Source organism: Nannospalax galili, unplaced genomic scaffold (assembly GCF_000622305.1).
Source record: "Nannospalax galili isolate Female #2095 unplaced genomic scaffold, S.galili_v1.0 scaffold321, whole genome shotgun sequence".
Lineage (NCBI taxonomy): Eukaryota > Metazoa > Chordata > Mammalia > Rodentia > Spalacidae > Nannospalax > Nannospalax galili.
Window position 1 is genome coordinate 3213133 of NW_008345972.1, and position 25574 is coordinate 3238706.

Consider the following 25574-nt stretch of genomic DNA (forward strand, 5'->3'; position numbering starts at 1 on the left):
GCCCCCGGGGCTGGAGAGATGGCTCAGCAGTTAAGAGCACTGGTTGTTCTTGCAGAAGACCCATGTTTGAATCCCAGCACCCATAAGGCAGCTAACAGCTATCTGTAACTCCAGTCCCAGGGAATCCAACAGCCTCTTCTGACCTCCAAGGACATTGCACGACATGGGTGCATTTACCTACATGTAGGCAGTACACAAATACACATAAAATTAAAAAAAAACAAAATTTAAAAAGCTTGCCTTAAGGGTTAGGGACCGGACTGGGGAAGGGCCCTGAGGAACAGCTGTTTCTTTGGGCCTGCTGTGAGCAGCAGAGCAAGTTGTTGGTGAGTAGTGGTAAGGGGTCCCTAATGAGCTTGGGTTGGGAAGGCCTGGAGCTGGTGCCAAGCTCTCTCACAGCCCAGGAGGGGGAGGGGAAGGTCTTCGGAGGGACATGACTGAGTGGGGAGAATGACCCTATGACACTTCCTAAAACCTTCAGGAGGGTTGCCAGGCCTGATGGAACTATCTTTCTGACTGTTCAACTTCCATGTCTTTCATGGTAGTGCTGACGTAGAAGAGAGAGGAGTATGGCTTTGGTGTTGAAGCAGGAGGTAGAGGTCTTGGTGGATCTCCTAATCTCCAAGGTGAGAAAGAATGAGTCAGCCACTTGCCTCAGCCACTTGCCTTGAGGCCCAAAGTCCTTGCTGTTCCCTGAGATGGAAGCACATTGGAGATGCTTGTTTCCTGTTTGCTGGTGATCCACTTTGAGAGACCTGGGGTGTGGGTGAAAAGGAACAGTATGAGGCATGGAAAGGTAGGCTGTTCCACCAGGTCACTCCATCTGCCCCATGGGAACCCCCAGATAAAAAGGTTTGGTGAAGTGAGTACTTGTAGGTAAGAGTGGGCCTGCTGAGGCTCTGCATGAGTGCAGCTGCTAGGTGTTGTCCTGTGTGGATCTGGGGCCTCAGGTCTCATTCCTGGCAGCACTTAGGTTGGGCAGATGCTTTGGCAGGTGGAAGGGGCTGCTCTCATTTCCATCCTAGGATCTGGGTATCATTGGCCTCTTCATCAGCCCAGTTGTAGACCCTTTCAGGAACAGGGCCCCATGACCTGAACCCTGTCCATGGCCTTTGCAGCTCCTTCACCCTGCTGCTTGGAAGCAGGTGAATTCTGAAATTTTTCCTTTTCTTTTTTCCCTTTTTTCTTTTCCAGAGGTCCACCTACCTCTGTCTCCTGAGTGCTGGGCTTAAAGGCCTACACTACCACAATTGACATGAGAAGGTGAATTCTTGGTGAGTTCTTGTTCATAAACTATGAAAAGAGAGTGGGGTCTGGGACCTCAGGAGCTTATCTTTGTGTGGACACAGTGAGCTGTGCTGGGTGATGAACTTGGACTACATATGCACTTGGCAATGCTGTTACCTGTACTGTGTGTGCTTGACTAAAACCTTGGACTGTACATCAAATTTCTCGGAGAAACCCAGTGTATCCTTTGGTAGTGGGCCTTATGGTTCCTGTGGTAAAGCAGATGTGTGACCAAGTTTGAGAAACACTGATCCAGCAGTTTGTTGGTAACAGAGTTACATAGGGGTGAGAACTGAGCAGTGAGGCTGAGTGGGCTCTATGCTGTTACTGAGCTGGGAGGGCCCTGTGGGGTTAGCAGCTACCTACTGAATGAGTGGACAGAGTCTTTGTTAGCAGAGGAACATTGAGCATAGAGGGGAAAGCGGTAGGAGAAAACCTGGTCATACACTGAGGGGCTTCCTTGTAGAATGTCCCCTAGGGGTCACCTTCTTCCCTCAGCCCTAGGACTTAAGTCTCACCAGCTCTGTAGCTGGTGTTTCCATAGTTGTGTAATTTGGCTTGGTAGCATTCTTGGGTTCCCATTGGGCTCTTTGTAACCTGGCAAAGCCTGACATAGTGGCTCCCGACAAGCCCACTTTGGCTACAGTTGATTCAAGTGTGACTAATGGGGACTGCTGGGACTGCTGCCTCTTTCTTTGACTTTAATGTCCCTGAGGTTATTTCCTGGGCTGCATTATGTGGGCAAGGTGTGTGAAGCTGCTAATAAGGGACAGGAAAGAAGGGATGGGGGTGCTGTTAAAGGGTGTGAGAGGCAGGTACGGTGTGGTTCTACCTCTTTGGTTACAGAACATGGGATGGCCTGGTGTTTAGTTTGTGTCTACTAGGGTTAGGGTTAGGGCAATAACTGTGACAGGACTGGTAAGACCTCTGGGTGTAGTGTAGTCTTATGTCCTGGATAGGAAGTTTGATCCTTCAGAGGTGGGAGAGCAGCCTGGATGGAGACAGTGAAGGAGCTGGGGTAGGGTCTGAAGAGGAAGAACTGGGTTAGGGACGCAGGCAGGGTAACCTGCTGTGTGAATCTTGGTAGATGCATCTGGACAAACTGTTCTGTGAGTAGATAGCTGCTGGGGTGTGTGTGTGGGGGGCGGGGGTTACACCCAAGACAGACACCCAACTCCTAAGAGCTCCTCATGACCCCCTCCCCTCTTATTTTTTTAGACAGAGCCTGACTCTAACCCTGGCTGGCCTGGAAAACTAGACTAAGCTGGCCTCAGAGATCTGCCTGCCTCCTGAGTGCTGGGATTAGAGACATGCACTCCCCCTTTTTTTAGATTGTCCTCCCAACTTTCTATCTAGCCTAGGCATGAATGCTGGGATCACAGGTGTGTGACACCATGCCCAATTTATTATTATTAAAAAAATTAAAAATTTTATGTGTCTGAGTATATTGTCTGCATGTATGTAAGTCAATACTCATGGAGGTAGGAAGAGGGCTTCAGATCCCTTGGAACTGGATTTACATATGATTGTTAGCTCCTGTGTCGGGGCTGGGAATCAAACCCTGGTCCTCTACAAGAGCTGCCAGTGTTCTTATCTATTGATCCATCTCTTCAGCCCCTCAATTTATTATTTATATATATGACGTGCATGTGATGGTGCATGCCTGTGCCATGAAGTGTATATAGAGGTTAGAGGACAACTTACAGAAGTCTCTTCTCTCTACCTTGTGGATTCTGGGGATCAAACTCAGGTTGAGCCATCTTAATGGTCCACAACTTAGATTTTTTTTTTCTTTTTTTCTTTTATGAGAAGTGACATGTTGCCTACTGTGCTAAGGAGGCAGATTTTTTCAAAAATTTATTTTTAAATTTTTAAATTTATTTTATTTTATGTGTATGCATTGTATTGCCTGCGTGTATATAAGTGCACCCGTGTCGTGAAATGTCTTCAGATTGGGATTTGAACCCGGGTCTTCTGCAAGAACAACCAGTGTTCTTAACCGCTGAGCCATCTCTCCAGCCCCCGAAAAATTTACTTATTTTTATTTTATGTGTTATGCCTGCATGTATGTAAGTGCACCTGTGTCATGCAGTGCCTGTGGAGGACAGAAGAGGGCATTGGATCCCCTGCAACTGGAGTTTTGGATGGTTACTAACCACCATGTGGATGCTGGGAATCAAACCTGGTTCTTCTGCTCTTAACCATTGAGCCATCTCTCTAACCCATCTTTTTTCTTCTTTTATTATATCTTTTTTTTTTTTTGAGACATGGTCTCCCAGTAGCCCCAGCTGGCCTGGAACTCACTATGTAGATCAGACTGGCCTTGAACTCACAGAGATCCGCCTGCCTCTGCCTCCCGAGTCCTGGGATTAAAGGCGTGCGCCACCACGCCCGGCTTATATCTATTTTTTAAAAAATATTTTATTGTTTTATGTCTATGGGTGTTATGCCTGCATGTAGGTAAGTGCATTCATGTAGTGCAATGCCCATGGAGGACAAAAGAGGCTGTCGGATCCCCTGGAACTAGAGTTATGGACAGTTGTTAGCTGCCATGTGGGTTCTGGGATTTGAACCTGGGCCCTCTGCAAGAACAGCCAGTGTTCTTAACTGCTGAGCCATCTCTCCAGCACTATATCTATATTTTTTTAGGGGGAAGCTTTGCAGATATGGAGGGTCAGAGAACAACTTGTGGAGATTTGGGGAGTCAGTTCTCTCTACCATAGGGGTTTTCATCAGGCCTGGTGCCAAGCGCCCTGGGCCATCTTTATCCTTCATCACTGCTGCTTCTAGCATATAGGGTCTCTGTAGCATGCTGAACAACTCTAGGAAAGGACTGTAGGGCAGACTGAGAATTGCAAGTTCAGATCTGGCCATTTTCCCTTCTCTTAGGATTCTTTCAGTTCTGGTAAAGAAGTGCTCATGCACTGCCGCTGATGGTGTGGGGAGAAGGGTGGCCCCTCTGTAGATGAGCTCAGGGTGTTGGAACAAGGATGCAAGGGATGGAGCCATGACCTGCTAAAGTGCCTCCAGGTAGTCAGCAGGCACTGCTCTTTGGCTGTGGTAGGTGAACCTAAGCCCCAAAAGGCCAGGTGTGAGCCTGGGGCAGCCCCTGTACTGGCTGGGGGGAGAAGATTGTTTCCAAAGTCCCACATTCCAGGCATGTGTGGACTCTGATAAGAGCAGTAAGTAGGGCTTGCTTAGCCACTTTGGCCAGGGGACTTTGGCTTCATGCCCCCAGCAGGCAGCATACACATTCACAACCTGTTTCCTGGTAGTACCCTTCTCCTGCTGGGCTACTCTGTTGCTTGTGCCCACAGTCTACAACCTCAGCACCTGCAGAGGCAGGACGGGCAGTTCTGCTGTCGGTGTCACTGGTAGGAGTTTACAGGCCTCTGAGGAGCTGGAATAATTTCTAGATGCTATTTCATATGCCCTTTTATTTATTTAAACATTGCTACTCTAAGGTTTACTAGAAGGCCCCTTTGCCCAGGATTTTTGGCATTTTCACAGAAAGAGTACTGCAGTGTCAAATTGGACCACACCATTCCGTAACCTCTGTGAGCCTTATTCTCCTTGCTTAAAAAATGTGTTGTTAGCTGGGCGTGGTGGGGCACGCCTTTAATCCTAGTGCTCTGGAGGCAGAGGAAAGGTGGATCTCTGAGTTCGAGGCCAGCCGGGTTTACCTAGTGACTTCCAGGTCAGCTGAGGCTACAGAGAGAGACCTGTCTCAAAAAAGACCAAAAAAAAAAGTGTTTTTAGAAATATTTGAGATGGACTGTAGAGATGACTCTTTGGTGAAGAACACTGGCTGCTTTTGCAGAGGACCTGGGTTTGGTTCTTAGCACCCACATGGTGGCTAATAACTGTCAGTAATTCCAGTTCCAGGGGATCTGACACCCTTTTCTGACTTCCTTGGGCATTACATGATATGGGTGCACTTACATACATGCCAGCAATACTCATACACACTCATACACATAAAAGTCATATATATATATATATATATATATATATATATATATATGAAATATTTGGGACAGTACATGTCAGCCATTCTCACAGAACTGTTTGTAGGCCCCTTTTCATGACATAATACTTAGAAGTTACCAATCTTTGCATTGTGGGTGTTTTTTTGTTTTTTTGTCTCATGTAACCCTGAGTAGCTTAGAAAACTTAATGTATAGGTAAGGATGACTTTGAACTTCTGATTCTCTTGTCTGTACCTGTCAGCAGATGCTGAGATTACTGGCATACACCACCATGCCTAGTTTTATGTGGTGCTGAAGGTCTAACCCAGGACTTAATTCTGTGTGTGTGGCAAACAGTACCAGCTGAGCTATCTCCCCAGCCCCTGTGTTGTTTTGCTGCCTGTTACATATACTTCTAGTGCTCTGCTGTTCGACACTGCCAGTACCAGGAGCACTTTTCATTCAGGAGTGCTTAGTATGAAGAATGATGAAATGGGAAGAACGCATGAGGCTTTTCTGTCAGACACTTGAGTAGAAAGGTGTGCATGCCCAGAAGAGGCCCTGCACATCTATTTGAACTGGGAGTCAAACTACTGCTTGCTTATGGAGCATTAATTATGCTTGACAGAATGACTGACAGGATACGTAGGGTTGGATAATTTGACATTTTCTTTAAAATGAACTAGTGGCTGGGTGTGGTGCTGCATGCCTTTAATCCCAGCACTCCTGAGGCAGGAGAATCTCTTGAGTTTGAGGACAGCCAAGGCTACATAGTGAGACCATGTGGCAAAAAAAGAAAAAAAAAAATCCAAAGAATGTGGTCACATGGTTTTTTAATTTTGGTGCTAGTTGATGAGAATGGGGTGGGCAGGAGGGGAGGTATTCAAAACAAAAACAGTTCAGTGGCTGATAGATTATGTGAGGGGGGAGAAAGGAATAGGAAGGACTGAGTGGGAAAGGTCATCCATTGAGGGGCATGGTCTGTTGGCTCCTCAGATGAGATTGTGGGAGGATGAAGTGAGTTCAGAACCTGTCTGGGAAGAGCTGTGTCTGTCAAGGCTGAGCTTAGGCCTTATCTAAGGGCATCAGGAACTCATTGAAGGCCTTAAGCAGAGCAACTCAGGATTGATTGGATTCTAAATCAGAGCATGCAGAGACTCAACACCTCATAAGTTATCCACTATTTTTGACTCCTCCCTGGACCATGTCTCTTCCCTACCTCCTGTTTTTTGGGGGACTTTGGTACAGAACAGTCTCAGCTCCTTAGTAGACTTAGAGATTAGCTCTAGGAAGTTAGGGTATTATAGAGGTAACAACCAATTGATCTAAGTTATACTTTATGTAAATGCACATACACATCTTAAATAACATAGATACTAATAGTGGATAACTCACTGCAATTGATAGTAAATATCCCACTAATCATAATACCTTGGTTCTCCTATTCTCAAGTAAGAAGCAGCCACCTCACCCCACCTCCCAGGTACTCCCATTTATTCCCTCCCTCCCTCCCTCCCTTCAGTGTTTTTGCTTTTGTTTTTTGGGACAGGGTCTCCCTGTAGCCCCAGCTGGTCTAGAACTTGTATGTAGACCAGGATGGCCTGGAACTCAGTATGTAGACCAGGCTGGCCTTCAACAGAGATCCACCTGCCTCTGCCTTCTCAGTGCTGGGATTAAAGGTGTCATGCCTAGCTTATTAAAAAAAAAGTGTGTCTGTGTATGTATGTGTATGTGTGTAGGTCAGAGGACAGCTTTGGAGTTGTTTTTTTTCTTCTTCCACCTTTATGTGGGTTCCAGGGATTAGACTCATCTTGTCTCTTGTCCTTTTTTTTTTTTTTTTTTTTTTAAGTGGGATGAGGGGCTCATGTGTCCTAGACTGATGTGAAACTTGCTGTGTAGCTGTGGATAATCTTGAATCTTGATCCTCCTGCCTCAACCTCCATAGTACTGATATGATAAGCATGTGTCTCCATGCCACTTATCCAGTGCTATGGATCAAACCCAGGGCTTCATGAATGCAAGACCAGCACTCTGCCAACTGACTATATCCCTAATCCCTAAACTCACTTTTAAAAATACAGTGAAACAGCCTTTTGCCTGGTGTTGAAGTGGTTTCTGTCTGATTGTCTGATTCCCTTGCTGAGCTTTTAGCCTTTCCTTGGTTATTCTTTCAGCTTACCTACTAGGTAAGTAAAATCCTTATAGATTGTCCTGCCTGGAGGTTTTTATGGCCTAGGACCATAGACTGTGGTACTTTTTTTCCATATCAGCTCCTCAATTTTATCCTTTAAATTTTCTAAGTTAGATGTGGTGACTCATACCATAATCCTAGCATTGAGGCAGGAGGATTGCTACAGGGGAGGCTAGCCTGGGCTACATAACAAGACCCTAGCCTGGAGTTGTGGCACATGCCTTTAATCCATTCAGTGCTTGAGGCAGAGGTACTATGAGTTCAAGGCCAGCCTGGCAGCCTGGTCTACATAGTTCCAGGTGAGTTTAGGCTACAAAAGACTGTCTCAAAAAGAAAAAGAAAAAAAAAACAAACAAAAAACAAGACCCCCATATCAAAACAAATAAATCCCAGCTCTTGGGAGGCAGATCTCTGTGAGTTTGAGACCAGCCAGATTGGTCTGTATTAGTGAGTTCCAGGTCAGCCAAGGTACATAGTGAGACCCTGTCTCAAAACAAACAACAAAAATAAACTCCAGTAGTAGTTAGGTATAGTGACACATGCCTATAATCCTAGCATTCAGGAGGATTAAGTGGAACAATCTTATAATTGAGGCAAACTTGGGCTACATGGTGAGACCCTATCTCAAAAAAAAAAAAAAAAAAAAGATTCTTGAAACCAGCAGGTAGTATAATAAACATTTGGAAGATGTCTAACTTGATTTAAAAAATTTTTGTTTTTAAAATATTTTATGTGTGCCGGGTGTGGTGGCACATGCCTTTAACCCCAGCACTTGGGAGGGAGAGGCAGGCAGATCTTTGTGAGTTCTAGGCCAGCTTGGTCTACATAGTGAGTTCCAGGACAGCTGGGGCTACAAGGAGACCCTGTCTCAAAAAGACAAAAAAAATTATGTGTATGAGTGTATTGCCTGCATGTGTGTAAGTGCACCTGTGTTGTGTAATACCCCTGGAGTCAGAAGAGGGAGTTGGATTTCCCTGGACGGTTGTTAACTGCAGCATGGGTGCTGGGAATTAAACCCAGATCTCTGCAAGAGCATCCTGTGCTTTTAACTTTTAATCCCCATTTGGATTTAACTTGCTTGGCTTGGCAGGGCATGCTTGAAATACTAACACTCAGGAGTCTGAGGCAGGAGGGTCTTAAGTTTGAGGCTAGCCTGAACTAAATGTCAAGAAAAGTGTCCCAGAAACCAAACCTAACCTAACCTTAATCCCTCCTGAACTTTGGCTCTAGTTTCTGAGCCATGTGTTTGAGGCTCTGGGGGTTCTGGGGTGGATTACCCATGCAAGAGCAAGGGGGTTGGGTGCCTCTTTCTAAGCAGAGTGTGATAGAGCACATATATAATTCTAGCACTGATAGAGCACATATATAATTCTAGCACATGGGAGGTGGAAACAGAATCAGGAGTTCAAAGCCATCCTCTGCTACATAGGGAGTTTGAGGCCAGCCTTGGCCTCATAAGACCCTACCTTAACAACCACAGTAACAAACCAACCTAACACTTCAGTCTTCTTTACTACTGGATTGTAGTCTTGGCTGTCCTAAATTTACTGTGTAGACTAGGTTGGCCTTCTGCTTGGGGCAGTCATCCTTTCTGCCTCCCAAGTGTTGGGATTACAGATGTATGCCACCATGTCTGACTCATGTCTTAGTTGTTTAAACTTTAATCTGTCTCTGGAGTTGGGCTCTGCCCAGCAGAACTACCTATGCTGGTGAATGTATGTGCATGATCCTGTTGGTATATATGCCTCAGAGACAGCTGTGCATAGGGCTTGCATGTTTTCCACTTCAGAAAGTGCCAGTGAAGGATAATACATGTGGAACGGGCTCCATAGATGTTTCAGTTTGCTGTGCTCTTCAGTCTTTGCCTCCCCAGTACACTTCTTGAACTCATAGTGGTCTTGAACTCACTATGTAGCCTAGGCTGGCCTAGAATTTGAGATCTTCTGGATTAGAGGCATCTGCTGTCATGCCCATTTATGTAGAGCTGGGGATTGAACCGAATGCTAGGCAAGCTCCCTACCAACTGAGCTACATCCCCAGCCCCTCAGTTGGACTTACGTTCTTTTTCTTTCTGGAAATAGTTCTGGTCTTGTTTCCTCTTTTGGAATTGGGCATGGTGGTGCGTGCCTTTAATCCCAGCACTCAGGAGGCAGGTGGATCTCTGTGAGTCTGAGGCTAGTCTGGTCTACATAGGGAGTTCCAGGCCAGGCCAGCTGGGACTCCAGGGAGACCCTGACTCAAAAATACAGTAAATAAAATAAATAGATAAATAAATAAATAAATAAATAAATAAATAAATAAATAAATAAATAAAATAAATAAATAAAAAATAAATTAAATAAAACATCCTCTTTTGGACCAGCAAGATGGCTCAGTGGGTAAAGGTGACAAGTCTGATGATAGGAATTGGATCCCTGAGACCGTTATGGTGGCAGGAGAGAACTGACTCCTACAAGTTGTCCCCTGACCTCCATGTATGTTGTGGCATGTGTGTGTACACACCTAACACACACAGAAATTTTTTTTTTGTCTACCTCTGCCTCCCCAGTGCTGGGATTAAAGGCGTGTGCCACCGGCTTTGAAATTATATATATATAATTTTAAAATTTTAAGTGCATTTTTTGTTTGGTCTTTTTGAAACAGGATCTCCCTGTAGCTCCAGCTGACCTGGAACTCACTATGTAGATCAGGCTGGCCTCAAACTCACAAAGATCTACCTGCCTCTGCCTCCCAAGTGCTGGGATTAAAGGTTGTGCACTACCATGCCTGGCCGAAATAATAATTTTTAAAAAACCCTTAACATCTCCTTTTTCTTTTGTCCCTAGAAAATATTCTTTAGTTTTTATCTAGTTAATTCAAGTCCATCATTACTATCTGATATGGAACTTTCATGATTCTGTTTTGCTGATTCCAATACAGCATCCCAGAGGTCATACTGTGTCATGGTCAGGGCAGGTTTTTGGATCCTAGTTTGTCGTAGCTTTTTTTTTTTTCCTTTTTGGAGACAGGTTCTGTACTCTGTAGCCCAGGTTTACTTAAGAGTTATGGTGATCTTCATGCCTCAGCCTCCCGAGTGCCAGGGCTACAGGCATGTGCTTTCCTTAGCATTTACCAGAGGATGAAACACTCCTGGGAGGACACCTACATTGAAAGGTAGTTTTTCCTTTTTAAAAGATCATTGAAGTGTCTTACGATTACATATAATAGAAGATGATAGGGTGTTTTTTGTTTTTTTTTTTCCTTTTTGAGACAAGGTCTCCCTGTCCACCTGGCCTGGAACTCACCTTGTAGACCAGGCTGGCCTAGAGATCTGAATGTGCACAATACCCCCACCCCAGGGGTTTTATTTTTAATTGTGTAGAGTTCCTACTTGATGTAATACTTCATTGGCTATCAGGATTGATTTTGGAGTTGGGAAGTTGGAGTCAGTCTTCATAGCCTTGGGCTAGGTGGCTACGCTAGTGACTCAGCTGTGACATAACCCTCCCTCTGGGGTTCAGTTATCTCATTTGAAGGATGTCCCCAGGCAGAGGAGATGATCTTGATAGTCAGTCCCTCCAGCCGGTGGCCCAGGCTTCCTGGTGCCCTTTTAACTCCTTGCCTGTGGAATTTCTACCTACTTGTTGCTGTGTTGTCACTGCTTATCCTTTCTTACACAGTCACTTCTTTACCTTTTTTGTTTGTTTGTTTGTTTTTTGGTTGCTGGAAATGGAACCCATAGCCTCTTACATGTTAGGCAAGAGCTGTACCAGTGAGCTACACCCCCTACCCTATAGATCCTCTTTTCTTTCTTTTAACTCTTGTTTTTGTGTTTGTTTTTTGTTGGTGGGGGGGTGGTCTTTTTGAGATAGGGTCTCCCTATAGTCCCAGCTAGCCTGAAACTAACAGAGGTCTGCCTGCCTCTGCCTCCTGAGTGCTGGGATGTAAGACCTGTGCCACCAAGACTAGCCTTTGTTTTGTGTTTTTGAGACAGGTTCTCACTATGTAACCTTAGTTGACCTAGAACTCCTTAGAGGACAACATTCAGGAATTTGTTCTCTCCTACAATGGAGTTCTGGGAATTGAACGCCGGTCATCTCAACTGGCCCAGAGGCTGTCCTCTTCTAGCCACCCATACCTCTTCTCTAACTAGTGTACATTGCCCAAGAAGACCCCCCACACCCTTGGTTACTGTCCTAACTTGTACCAGACCTGGGCCTCACTGCCTCTTGTTCCATTTCAGGTCTACTGTTTCTAGCCACCAGCTGCTAGACTTGTTGGCTTGGGAAATAAGTCTTTCCTTTGGAGGCTTTTTTCCTTCCACTTGACAGTACTCAGTTGAGTACTTAGTATGAGTGTAGATCCTCAAGTTTATTGAACAGTAGCTCATGCCCTAGCCAGTGCTTCTCACATACGAACATTGTATTTCCAGGGGCTAAGATGCAGACTCTTGAGCTGGAGAGATGGCTCACTAGATAAAATTGCCTGCTGCCAAGCCTGATGGACCTGAGTTTGATCCCTAGGACCCAAGAGAGAACCGATTCCTGGAAATTGTCCTTTGAACTCCACACAGTTGCTGTGGCCTATACATACTCACACATATACACAAAATAAATAAATAGATGTAAAAAAAATGATGCTGTTGTTGGTAGTTCTAGAGTGGGGCTAAGTACCTGCGTTTTGTAAGACCGTAGTGATGCTGCTGCTCCTTGAGCCATATCCACCAGCAAGAAAAGAAGGATGAGAGACTGGAGAAACCTGTAGGAACCTCATCTTAGTTTGTCTTGCCTCCTGAATTCCCAGTGTTGTACTGCATGCAGGATTTTTTTTTTTCTTTTTTTCTTTTTTTTGGCCTTTTTGAGACAGGGTCTCCCTGTAGCCCCAGCTGTCCTGGAACTCACTATGTAGACCAGGCTGGCCTTGAACTCACAGAGATCTGCCTGCCTCTGCCTCCCGAGTGCTGATGCAGGATTTTTTTTTTATCTTTTATCCTGTTGCTCAAAGTGAGTCTCTTACCCCCTAGCTCAGACCCTACTGGGGACAATTCAGTATGAGGACAGAGTTTAGGGATAATCCTGGTTTTTGTAATACTCGGCACAATCTTAAATTATTATTCCACTTCAAGTAGCACTTACCTTATAGTGAGCACAGCCTCAGTCTGTTGTGGAACCCTCAGTGGTCCGGAGCTAGTGCAGATCTACCAGGGAGAGTCCTGGCACTAGGAAGAAAGGATGAGGCTATATACGTTTGAGGGCACAGGACTTGGTGTGCTATAGTGCAACATTAGTGCCTCTCTCTAGGCCTTCCTTGTAGCACCAGTCCTCTCTCAGCTTTTTCTTAGTGAGAGTTACTTACCTAGCTGCGGGAGCATCACTAACATGCTTAGTAGAACCCAGGTGTTTTATTTCATAGAAGCTGTGGTAGAGGGAGGGCTGGGCTTCTGGCATTCTCAGAGCCTGTTGCTTTCCAGGAGAATGGTCTGGGAGAGAGCCAGGAGTAGCTGGCCACCGTCCAGGTCTAGACTAAATTACATGGCTGGGCTTGCCCAGAGCACTGAGCCCCACCCACTACCAAGCCCATGCCTAGAGGGCAGGAGGTCACTACCCCTGGCTAGGGGGTATTCTTGCAGGAGCTGTAAGCCCTAGCCTAGCCCCTGAAGCTGGCTCCATAGGCCTCACCTTATTTCTTCCCGAGGCCTATGCCCTTCACAGTGAATTGAGTTCATGAGACCATAACCAAGGTGAGGCTCTGCTGTGGATAGGCAGGTAGGTAGGTGGTGGGAGGGTTTTTTTTTTTTTTTTTGTGAAGCTGGGGTTTGAACCCAGGGTCTCATACATGCTATGTAAACTCTTTACTAGTGAGCCAGGCTTCCAGGTTCCCAGGGGTGGGAGGGGAAGGAGCCTGAGCTCCCCCAAACAGCTCTGTACTTGGAGGTACTCCCTGGGAGTGAAAAAGTTGACCACAGCTCCAAAGTCAGGCTTTAGGTCCTCATTCTGCTGCCTATTTACTCCTGTCTCTGGGGGCAAGTTGCTTAACCCCCCAAGAACCTTATCTGTAACTGGAGGTGGAGATAATGCTCTCATAAGCTATAGTGAGATTGGACCTGCTCAGACCTGCTCAGTCACTATGCCCTCTCCCCTCAGTGGACCCATCTCACATGGGCAGATGAGACTGCATGAGCTATGGTAGAAGGCTGGGGTGGGTAGGGCTTTAGGGACAGGCTGAATGAGCTTGTGACAGTGTCTACAATTTGGCCCTGGCCTGGGGTCTTGGGAATCTTTCTGGATCCTCACTTGTTTCGTCCCTTTCAGGTAGTTCAGACTTGGGATGGGCCAGGCATGGTCTATGGAGGTAACTGTAGTAGGGAGTTTTGGTGTTAGTCTGGAATTGGGACCTGGAACTAGTTGCCCTCATGTTAAGGTTTGTGGGCAGAGGTGACATGTCCTGGCCCTCCCAGACACTAATCAGATATGCTTAAATCTCTGGGGTGTAGAAGCTGTCTGGTGGCTGTGTTTTGCTCAAGGCTTCTGGCCTTACAGGACTTGTCCATCTCATCTGGTGGTGGCACTCACAAGGGTGGTTGTAGTGGAAGAAACTCTTTGAGGTGATCCAAGCAGGAGCTTCTCCTCAGTCCCCAGGCCTCCTACAAGAAGCATTCTTCTGGGAAAGTGTCAGTGGCTGCCAATTGGGGAGGCAGGATGAGAAGCTTCTGGAGGGCTGAGTGAGGTGGCCCCCTTCCTTGGCCTTTACCCTTTTCACCAGGCCACCTGGCTGGGTGTGAAGCAGAGGAATTCCAGTCCAGGTGCCAGTGGATGCCTCCAGGAGGGTTCATTCCTGCCTGAGGGGATCAGGCATTGAGTGGAAGGGTGAGGAGTATCATGTGGTTGGAAACCACACCCTGAGTCTGGGCCTTGCTGTGGGCCTGGAGGATTGCTCTTGTCCTAGAAGCAGGGCTGCCAGCCTGGTGTCCAGAGGGAGTCACAAGGAGGCTTGATAGCCAGAGCAGTACTGAGTGTGCGGCCTCTGGAGACCATGGCAGTAGGCAAGGTGGGTGTCCAAGCTGAGTTGGGGCAGCTTATTGGCAGGGTAGTCTTTGTTTCTGTTTAAGCAAGGATCACTTTTCAAAACTTGTGTCTTGCTAGGCCATAGCATACTCTCCTGCCTCATTGTAGGTTGTGGGGAAAGAGATGCCTTCAGGTGTTCTGATCTCTCCCGCACCAGCCCCTGAGGCACTGTGGAGAGGGGTTTTGTCCCCCATAGGATCATGGATGGGATCAGTCCCCCAATGGAGTTCCACTCTTTTTTTTTTTTTTGACCTTTTGAGACAGGGTCTCCCTGTAGCCCCAACAGTCCTGAAACTCACTTATGTAGACCAGGCTGGCCTCCAACTCAGAGATCTGCCTGCCTCTGCCTCCCAAGTGCTAGTATTAAAGGTATATGCCACCATGCCTGGCTTGGAGTTCCATTTTTAAGGTTAGGAGACAGTAAGGTGAGGATGGGAAGCCCCAGTCCCTGTCTTTTCATTGACCATTTGAATGGTGTGCATTGGGGGGATGGTGGTGGTGGTAAATGAATACAGGGATTGTGGGCACATGGGAGAGTGTGGGAGGCCCTGAGAGGTTGTGCTGGTCTGGGCCTTGACTGACTTTTGGAGATACACCAGTGGTGGCCCACCAGAGAAAAGCCAAGAGTGACTAACAGGGACCTGTCTTGCAGCTGTGGCCGCTCTGCCCATGTAAGCTTGCCGATTTGTTTCTTCCATGTGTCAGTTTTGCCTGTTGTAGAACTTGATGTAAATGATTTCTACTCATCCAGTGATCATGGAATTCATCCATGCTTGTGCTTTCATTCTCCTTTAAATGTTTTTGTATGTATATATTGTATGTGAGGGTATAATGCATGCTGCTGCATGTGTGGGGTCAGAGGACAACCAGTCAGTTCTTTCTTTCTACCATATGGGTCCTGGGGATCAAACTCGGGTCAGGCTTGGAAGCAAGCACTTTTACTCGCTGAGCCATCTTCCTGGTCTTAACTTGTTGTTTTTTTTTTTTTCCCCACAGGCCTGGAACTCCCTATGTAGGCCAGGCTGGCCTTAAAGATGTGCCTGCCTCTGCCTCCTGAGTGCTGGGATTAAAGACATGCTCCACCGTGTGTGGCCTGTCTTTGTCTGGGGGACAGGTACAGGGTATTGTTCTGTAGCCCTGTCTGGTTTTGAACATGTGTTGGGTCTTATGCTACCATGCCTGTCTTAAAATCACACTGTAGTGTGACATACCAAAATGGTATGGTGCAGAGTCAATGAGCACTTAGTAGAAATTGTTCAGATTTTGAATATTGCATTGGACTTGTATTATTTGTAATCCTAGCACTTGGGAGATAGAGGCAGGAGGATGAGTTCAAGGTCATCCTGCGTTGTGTAGCAAGTTGGAAGCCAGCCTGGGCTACATGGTGTTCTATCTGAAAAACAACAAAAAGTTGGAATTTTGATCCCCTGAGTCAGTGATTATTTGGTCCTAAGACCACCGGGCAAAACCACTGGTGCTCTGTAGTATGGAGTGTTACTAGGTTGTGGTGTCCTATAGCTTTCCTGCAGTGATGTGTGTCTTGTGTGCATGTGTCAAGGCGTATATGTAATGTGGTAGTTCTTTTCTGGGACCACAGTCTGTCCTCAGTCTGGAGATGTCTCTGATTTTTGTGTAATTAGGAGGGGAGAATAAGAAGGGTAAGTGGGTTAAACTATTCCATTATCAAGGTCATATGTCTCTTGTCTGTGAGGGCCTGGGAAGGTAGCCCAGAATTGTATATTATTCCTTCTGCTCACCTATGTTCACAGTAGATGAACCTTGTCTATTAAGGTCAGCCTTGCTGGGGCATACCCACAGGGGATACTTGGAGCAGAGGGTTCTTAACCAAGGGGGCAGTTTCTGTGCCCTCCCTTCCCTTTCTCTGGACCCCTAAAGGATCTATTCAGGTCAGCCCTGAGATGCAAGGCCTCCTGCCCCATTGCCCCAGAAGGCTACATGTGCCAGTGTTCTGGGCTGACAGTAGTCTTGGGCCAGGTCTGCTATCCTTGGGATTGGTGGGTATACTGCCTGGGCCTGCTTGCCAGAGGCTGCTGGGTGCTAGTTTGTACCTGCATCCCTGCTACCAGTAGGTAACTTTCTAGAGCTGGGCACCAGCCCTTTTGTCTGGCTTTTTCCTGGACTGGTATGTCTAATCATGATCCCTGGTCCTTCCCCCCCATCCCCACCCCACCTTGTGGTCTCTCCAGGGAAAGTAGGCAGAACAGAGATCTTTGGTCATCTTTGGAATAGGAAGAGAAAAGCAATGATTTGTAGGTAGCTGCAGGATAGTGATGTGTTCTCATGGGATAGGGACCTGGGTAGGGATGACAGACTATAAACTCTCAGCAGGGGCTCCACCACCTCCTCTCAGGGGAGGCACAGAAAGACCAGTTGTGGTCGTTCTTGCAGAAGACCCAGGTTCCAATCCCAGCACCCACATGGCAGCTAACCACTGTCCATAACTCTAGTTCTAGGCCTCTTCTGACCTCCATGGACATAGCACGACACGGGTGCACTTACCTACATGCAGGCAGTACATGCATACACATAAAGTAAAAATGATAACCTAAAATTAAAACAAAACCCAAAAAACAGTTGTGCCTTTTCTTGCTAATAGAACTTCGTCAGCCACTCAGCCTCACCTAGGCCAGAGAAGTGTCTGGCAGGGCTGTGTAGCAGACACTGGCAGGGCATTCCCATAACTGGAGTGCTTCCTGCATGGTCTCTTACAGTTGGCTGACCTCTATCAAGGGTAGTAGCCTGTAATTGCAGGGTCTGGCAGGTGCTAAGCCAGAGGGCACTGAGCAGGCATTGGTCTAGGCTGCTTGGTAGGTTCTGACTGGCTAAGATGGATGCCATGGCTTCCCGTGGTCTTTCGGACTCATCTTGCCAGTTTTAGTGGCATCTTTTTTGTCCCTTGTCCTCTTCTTTAGACTTGAGTCTCAGAGCTGGTTCTGCTTCTCTCTGGCCTTTGGTGGGATACTGTGCTCACTCTGTGCCCCTCCCTTCAGCTCTCCCCTCCTTCTGAAAGGGGAGCTGCTCCAAGGGCTGGAGAGACAGCTGACAGTCTGAAGTCTAGAGCTGAGGCCTCCCAGCCTAAGGCCTGCACCCCAGGTCTGGTCACATTCCTGAGGGACCTGCTGAGCCCTCTTGGCCCTAGGGATGGGATGGGATGGGATGGGATGGGATGGGATAAGGGCTAGCAGAGATGGGCTCCTGTCTGCTGCAGGCTCCCTCTCCTATTCCTGGCTCTGCTCCAGTGGGAACTGGGCTATTCTGTGTATAGTATAGGGACTCAGAAACTCAAGATCCTTTCTTTAGGACCCAGGATGATGGTGGTGGGAGCCCACCTTTATCTATGGTTGGCTGCTGGCTGTTTTGGTGGGTTGCTGCTGCTGGTTTGAGCCCTCAGGCTGTGAAACCCCTAGAGGGGGAGGTATTTGGTTAAGCTGGACAGAGCAGGAGTTTACTAGCCCCTCTGGAGAAGGAGGGAAAGAGGCAGTAAAGCCAGAAGCCGTTGAGACTAGTTCTTTTTTTTTTTTTTTTCCTTCTTGGTCTTTTTGAGACACAGTTACCTTGTAGTTGCAGCTGACCTGAAACCTCACAATGTAGACCAAGCTGACCTCAATCTCACAGAGATCCTTCTGCCTCTGCTGTTCTGTGTCATTGTCGTGCACCACCCCCCACCCCTGCGCTGGCGTTTGAGACTAGTTCTTGTAGCCTGAGAAAGGCTGCCACCCTGCTGGCCTGTCTGGAATTGTGTAACTTCCACTAACCCCCTCAATCTAGGTGACCCTGGGGTATTCTAAATCTGTAGTCTGCATTAGGTACTACCCAGCTGCTAGGTCCTTCAGTCTTCCCCACCATTGTTGTAACTGGGGCACTGTGACCCTTGTCTCTTGCTTTGCTGTCTCCAGGTGTCCCTATACCTTTTTGGGAGTAGAGTATGTAGTCTCTCCATGCTCCTTCCTGCTTTTTCTCTCTCCGTTGCTGATCTGCCTTCTTCTCCCCAGGTGACCAGGCATTGATGCTCCTTCAGGAAGTCTGCGTGCTCAAGGAGGCCACCCACGCTGGTTGCTGCTCACATGGTTTCTGGGCCCCTGGCACTCCGGTAGGCCTGGGAGAGGAAGGACCACCACCTGTTTGCAGTCCTGGGGCTTTCTGGGTAGCTCATATAGCCTCAGAGTGCAGCCTCTGTCCTATGGTCCTATGTGTGTACAGTGTGGGACAGCATGTAGGGAGCCTAGGGCCTGTGGCCTTGCTTCCCCACCCCCAGTAAAGGGGTTGCTAAGGATACATGGGCTCTCCTATTCTTTGTTTCTTCTTTTGCTAGGCTTGAGGCACCAGGCATTGTGGGTGGTGCCAGAGCTGACACTGGTATTACCCTGGGGCCTAGGGCCTAGGACCTGGTTTAGAAACCATACCTTGAGCTCTTTGTCCCTGCCTGGCTGGTAGGAAAGGGTTGGTTCTCTATGTCCCCAGCCTTTCGGTACTCTCTTGAGTTGCTTCAGCTGGAATGGGGCAAGGAACAGGTTGGGCCCCCAGCAGGTACTTACTGTGAGGCTGAGTGGTAGCTTTCCGGTTACATCTGTGTTCACTTGAAGTGAACTCTGAAACTTTAAGAGACATGAGATTGTTAGTTTCCTCTCTGTAAACAAGGGCAGATAAGAGGCTGAAGTGAGCTTTAGAATAAACTACTTACAGAAATTGGGCCCTGAAGCCTGGTGTGGTGACACATGCCTTTAATCTGAGATAGGGTCTTTGAGCTCAAACGTAGCCTGGTAGCAATTGGACCCTGAATGGGGAGACTCTGCTGCCTGTGGGAGCTGCTGGAAGCCCAGCCTTATGCTAAGGCCTTGATGCTGCGTTGCTGGCAGTTGTGTCTCCATGTCCTCTGGGTAGCTACCTTGTGCACTCTGCTGTTGGATGGCAGATGGGGCTAGAATGATACTCCCCTTGACTGGTGTTGGGGTGGGACTGAGGTCCACCTAGAGCATTGTTGTAAGCATCTTTGTGTGCAGCCTTGGCCTCCTTGGGAGGCCTTGTTTGTCTTGGGGCCCATGGTACATACTTTGCTAACCTTGGTCTCCCTTCCCAAGTATGAAGTATGCTTGGACCCCCACATGCACACTGCTGTCCCATTGGCAGGTCCTTTGATTACCAGGGCACCTGTGTGTTCATTACTTAGTAACCGTAGTTAGATTCTATGCCAGCCTGTCTGGAAGGGACCAGGCAGCTGCCTTTCCTAGGCCCCAGATGACAATAGCCTTTCCTAGAAAGGGCAATAAGGGCTTGTGGGTACTAGGGTTAGGACACTGTGCAGTGTTTCCCAAGGCACTCTTGGATAGAGGTTGGTTGTAAGGACCCAGCAGTGTTATGGGGCAGGACCAGAATTCAGCAAATCAGGAAACCTGGGCTGCCTGAAAAATTTTTTGAAAGGCACGTCTCAGTGTAGAGCAAAGGTTACAAACCAGGGGCCAGCAGAGGAACTTGATTTGGTTCAGTTTTTTTTTTTTTTAAACCTTTTAGCATAGGGAAATTACCAACAAAATCTGGAAATCTGGGAAGACCAGCCCTGTGGCTTTGCATGTCTAGGCAGGACTGGCCAACCTACTCTATGGACCCTGTTGTTTTAGAGAGGCATCTGCTTCCGGAAATCCATAGCCACCTACTGGTCATTTTTTTATTTTTATTTTTTTGGTTCTCTGCATAGCCTCCTGGGCCTGTGATTGACATCCTTTAGCATGGAAGTGGTAGCATGAAGTAAAGTTTCTGGGTTTTGTGGGTTTTTTTTGTCTTTTTTGAGACAGGGTCTCCCTGTAGCCCCAGCCCCGCCTGCCTCTGCCTCCCTAGTGCTGGGATTAAAGGTGTCCGCCACCACGCCTGGCGTATTTTTTTCCTTGATGCCTTTATTACAACCTCTGTTTTCTCATCTGAGTAAATGACAGAGAGTAGGAAGGATACACTGTCCTTTCTCACACAGATTGAGACCTCAATGAGATGACAATTGTAAAGTGCCTGCATACAGTGGGTATGTTAGTTCTTCCTTGTGCACTGTGCCTGGGGAGGGTGGGACCAGATGTGGGCTCCAGTGGCCTGGTCAGTCCAAAGGGTACATACCTTGCCCCAAGCCCTGGTGCAGGTTAACTCCTGACTCTTCTTGCCCACAGGTGGTGCCCGTGGGCAGGGCGCAGGGACATGGGGCCTGACATGGAGCTTCCCAGCCACTCAAAACAGCTCCTGCTGCAGCTGAATCAGCAGAGGACCAAGGGCTTCCTGTGTGATGTCATCATCATGGTGGAGAACTCCATCTTTCGGGCCCACAAGAATGTCTTGGCTGCCAGCAGCATCTACTTCAAGTCCCTGGTCCTGCATGATAACCTCATCAACCTAGACACAGACATGGTCAGCTCCGCCGTCTTCCAGCAGATCCTGGACTTCATCTACACGGGCAAGCTGCTGCCCAGTGACCAGCCCACTGAGCCTAATTTCAGCACTCTCCTCACTGCCGCCAGCTACCTCCAACTGCCTGAGTTGGCAGCCCTCTGCCGCCGCAAACTCAAGCGAGCTGGCAAGCCCTTTGGCCCTGGACGGGCCAGTGCTGCTGGCATGGGGCGACCGCCCCGCAGTCAGCGGCTGTCCACAGCCTCTGTCATCCAGGCTCGGTATCCAGGGCTTGTAGATGGGCGCAAGGGGCATCATGTCCCCCAGGAGCTCCCTCAAGCTAAAGGCTCAGATGATGAGCTTTTTCTGGGCAGCTCTACCCAGGAGAGTACACATGGCCTGGGCCTGGGAGTCTGCCCAACTGGTGGGGAGGTGGGCTTGGGGGGCTGCAGTAGCAGCACCAATGGGAGCGGTGGGGGCTGTGAGCAGGAGTTGGGCCTGGATCTGTCTAAGAAAAGCCCACCACTGCCCCCCACAACCCCTGGCCCCCACCTCACTCCTGAGGACCCGGCCCAGCTGAGTGACAGCCAGCATGACTCACCTGCACCTGCTACAGCCTCTGCCCCGCCTGTTGCCAACAGTGCCTCTTACGTTGAGCTGGCAGTGGGCACTCCTGATGAGCCCATGGATCTGGAGGGGGCTGAGGAAAACCACCTGAGTCTGCTGGAGGGGCAGGGTGGGCAACCTCGTAAGAGCCTCCGACATTCAGCCCGAAAGAAGGAATGGAACAAAAAGGAGCCTGCTGCTGGGTCTCCCTTTGATCGGAGAGAAACCGGGCCCAAGGGCCCCGGGGAAGAAAGTGAGGGGATTGGGGACAGGGTTCCCAATGGCATCCTGGCTAGCACTGTTAGTGGAGGTGGCCCCAGTGGGGCCTATGGAGAGCCCCCATATCCCTGCAAGGAGGAGGAGGAGAATGGCAAAGATGGGAGTGAGGACAGTGGGCAGAGTGGGAGTGAGGGGGGCAGTGGCCACACTGGTACCCATTATTTGTACCGACAGGAAGGATATGAGACAGTATCATATGGGGACAACTTGTATGTGTGTATCCCTTGTGCCAAGGGCTTCCCCAGCTCGGAGCAGCTCAACGCTCACGTGGAGACACACACAGAAGAGGAGCTATTCATCAAGGAAGAAGGGGCTTATGAGACAGGCAGTGGGGGTGCAGAGGAGGAAGCTGAGGACCTGTCAACACCCAGTGCTTCCTATGCAGCTGAGTCCCGTCCTTTCAAGTGCTCAGTCTGTGACAAGACCTACAAGGACCCAGCCACCCTGCGGCAACATGAGAAGACACACTGGTTGACGCGACCCTTTCCCTGCAACATCTGTGGCAAAATGTTCACACAGCGTGGTACTATGACACGCCACATGAGGAGCCACCTGGGCCTGAAGCCCTTTGCCTGTGATGAGTGTGGCATGCGCTTCACCCGCCAGTACCGCCTCACAGAGCACATGCGTGTGCACTCAGGTGAGAAGCCCTATGAGTGCCAACTCTGTGGAGGCAAGTTCACCCAGCAGCGCAACCTCATCAGCCACCTGCGCATGCACACCTCCCCCTCCTAGAAGCCAAAGACCCGCAGGAGCACTCTGCAGACTTGCCACTTGGGAGCCTATGGAAGGAGGAGGCATGGTGGGAGGGGTCAAGTCCCAAAGTCTAGCACGAGGCTCCTGGCAGCCCCTCCGGTCCAGCCTCCCCACACCCAGAGCTTTAATGGACAGTCTGTACCAAGGGAAGCCAAGAGGAGCAGAAGTTGACGGTCCAGCCCTATGCATGTGGTGCTGGTGACCATTCTACCTCCCCGTCCCCCCCAGCCCCCCAGCCCTTCAGCTCCTTGCAGGGGCTGGTTGCAGAACCGGTGGGAGTCCATCATGTGGGTTCCACTGGGACTAGGTCCCTTTCCTGCAGGCTGGGCTAGGGGAGGGCCTGGGCTGCCTGTGGCCAAGGGTAGTGTCTAAAGCAGGCCCTCACCCGGCAGGGACCGCGTCTGTGTGTGTGCACGTGTGCTTGTGTCTTTGCAGTGCAGTGTAACCCTGGCTCTGGGGAGCTGGTGCTGGGTGACAGTTCCTTCCTCTTTGAGCTGAGGTAGCAACTGCTCACTGGTGCTGGGACAGTCAGGGTGACCCACTGCCTACCTCTCTACAACTAAAGAGCCCTCTGGGCCTGTATTGCTGTTATTCCTACTGAGCTGTTCCTTTTTCTTTAAAAAACATTTTTTAAAATTCTTTTTTAAACCAAAACAAACAATATTTTCCTCCTGCCCCTTTGGGGGCTGAGCCTGGGTCTGCAGACTGAATGTAACTGTGGCAGCTGCCCCTCCCTGTCGTTCCTCAGCCCTGGTGCTGTGGACACGGCTGTTGGTGAGCCGCCTCTCCAGGTCCCAGAAGCCCTTCTTGCCCAAAGGCTTCCCTGATCTTGAGCCCTGCCTGGGCTTCCTCAGGAGAACATGCTTTTCCTATAATTTCCAAGGAATATTCTTTGTTAGAGGTACTTATTTTTATTGGAAACCCTCTCCCCACAGTATTTTTGGGATGTTGGAACTGGAAGGTCTGGGGTTTTGGAGGGTGGGGGGAGGCTAGACTTGCTGCCAGGGCCGTCGGTACTGTTCGTTTCTGTGTGTGAGTGTGTGTGTGTGTGTGTGTGTGTGTGTGTGTGCGTGTGTGTGCGCTGCTTATGCACAGATGCTTCACTTTCCTTCCTCACTGAATAAGGTGGAGAGACTTCCGACCTTTTGCTACCTCTTGAATTCAAGACCACAGTACAGTTGAGGCTGAACCACTTGCTTTTGTTTTCCTGTAGTGGGAGTATGCTGGGCTTGGGCTGGCCCCGGTTCCTTGTGGATCCCAGCACTCTGAGGGGATCTCTGCTGCTCAGGGCATGCTGAGTGTGGGGCAGGTGCTGGGCACCTGAGTAATAGAAGCCATGAGGAGGGAGCAGTTTCCTGCCAGGGCCAGGGTGAGGTGGAAGTGAGCCCCCCCCATCCTGTCCTCTTCTAAGCTCTGAGGTATGCCGAGGAACCTACTGCAGTGCCAGGGGTGAAGGCTGGCCTCTACTTAGACAGTATGGGGTCCAGCACCCCTTTACCATGGCATGTTAGCCAGTCTCAAATGCTTACAGGGGTCCCAACCAAGTGCAAGAGCAGACCAGGATTGTCCGTGCTGGCCCTGAGCCACAGATGTGGGCTGGTAGGCCTTACCATCTCTGTGTTGTTTCATGCCCTTTGCTTTCCTTTCCTTTTCACTTCAGACCAAAAAATTCCAGAGTCATCCCCTGCCCCCACCCTTCCAGAGACCTTCCAGCTGGAAACAGCCTGAGTTCAGGGATCTTAATGATGAGCATTGGGTCTGGGAGTGAGGGCACCTGGCTGGGCCTGCACATGGTTCTCCAGCACTGAGCTGGCTCTTCCTCCCCTCTTCCCAGTGGTCTCAGTTCTCTCTTATAGCAAGCCAGGCTGAGCACCTGAATGAAGACTTCTGGCCCCCATTCCACGAAAGGGAGGTTATGCTAGCCCTTGTTCTACCCCACCCTACCCCACCCTGCCAGCATTTAAACCACTGACACAAAGTCTGTACAACTCGGGGAAATGTGCACACCCTGAGGGTGTGCATGGCCACCCAAGCTGTGGGTAGCCTCTTTGGTGAGGTTACTCAAAAGTAGGTGATTCTTCTACAGAACTTCAGGGACTGGGAGCAAAGCCCCCTCACTCAGCTACGTCTGTGTGGCATAGTATTATACCCACCTTAGTACTGCATCAAGCCTTTTCTGTATTTTAATGAGAAAGCAAAACACTAGTTTCCTATTTAAGATTTTAAGGGTTGTTGGGCGGGGTGGGGTTGACGCTTGGTTTTGTTTTCTTTTTCCTTTGTTTCCATGTGGTGCATGCTTTCGAGTGTGTGTGTGTGTGTGTGTGTGTGTGTGTGTGTGTGTGTGTGTGTGTTTGTGTGTGTGTGTGTAGATGTTAAGAGCCTCACAAAGAAATCAGGCCATAGCAGGCCAAGGCGGCTTACAATTCTGTTTTAGTCACTTAATTCCTGAATGTTTCGGAGAAACAGGAAACAGAAAATAGCAGATGTCATGTAGGAAAGATGATTTTAAAAAATCAAAAGAAAAGCTCATATCCAAATTCACAAAACCTATTTTTTAAACCAAAGCACATTTTGAATGAGTATGGAACCTCAGTGGGCTCAGAAAAAAGATACTAATATATTTATCTCATTGTTTACATAAACTTTTACAGTTTCAGACCTCAACAGCTATAAGGCCAGTCCCAGGGAATTTTCACCTTTCTCCTGGGTCCTCCTGAGTTTGCCCTAGAGCAGCTCCAGGGCAGAAGCAGCCCTGGTGTTGGGGAAGGGTTAGAAGCCCCCAAGCTTCACCCGAGTCCTCATCCCCATTCCTGGGACTGCTTCAAGCCCAGCTGGCACCAAAGAGCTTGCATCCATGCTGACCAGCCCCCAAGCCTCTTGGCTGGATCTTGGTCTTGCCCAGCAGGCATATCAAGGGTGGCTGTTGGCTCTGGCCATGGGACCTGAGTCTGGGCTTGGGCTCCCTGCCCTGTCCATGAGCCTTGTGGGTAGGTTAATGTGAGGGTCACTCGAGCCAAAAAGCAGGGACCTTACAGAGCTCAGCAGACTCCATTTCCCCTC

At 48.8% G+C, this 25574-nt stretch overlaps 1 protein-coding gene across 5 annotated transcripts in view; it reads left to right on the plus strand.

Annotated features, from left to right (window-relative positions):
- The window catches only part of Hic2 (HIC ZBTB transcriptional repressor 2), a 43204-nt gene that overhangs the window by 5655 nt on the left and 11975 nt on the right, over positions 1-25574 (plus strand). For 2 of the 5 annotated variants that reach the window (XM_029567886.1, XM_029567888.1), the window contains exons 2-3: positions 18503-18600; positions 20660-22398. In XM_029567886.1, the coding sequence (XP_029423746.1) occupies positions 18575-18600; positions 20660-22398 (1765 nt within the window). In that variant the 5' untranslated portion in view covers positions 18503-18574. Of the gene's footprint in view, positions 1-15108; positions 15161-18446; positions 18601-20659; positions 24791-25574 lie in introns of those variants that run through there. The other 3 variants (XM_029567887.1, XM_029567889.1, XM_008842233.2) reach the window with 3 other exon arrangements.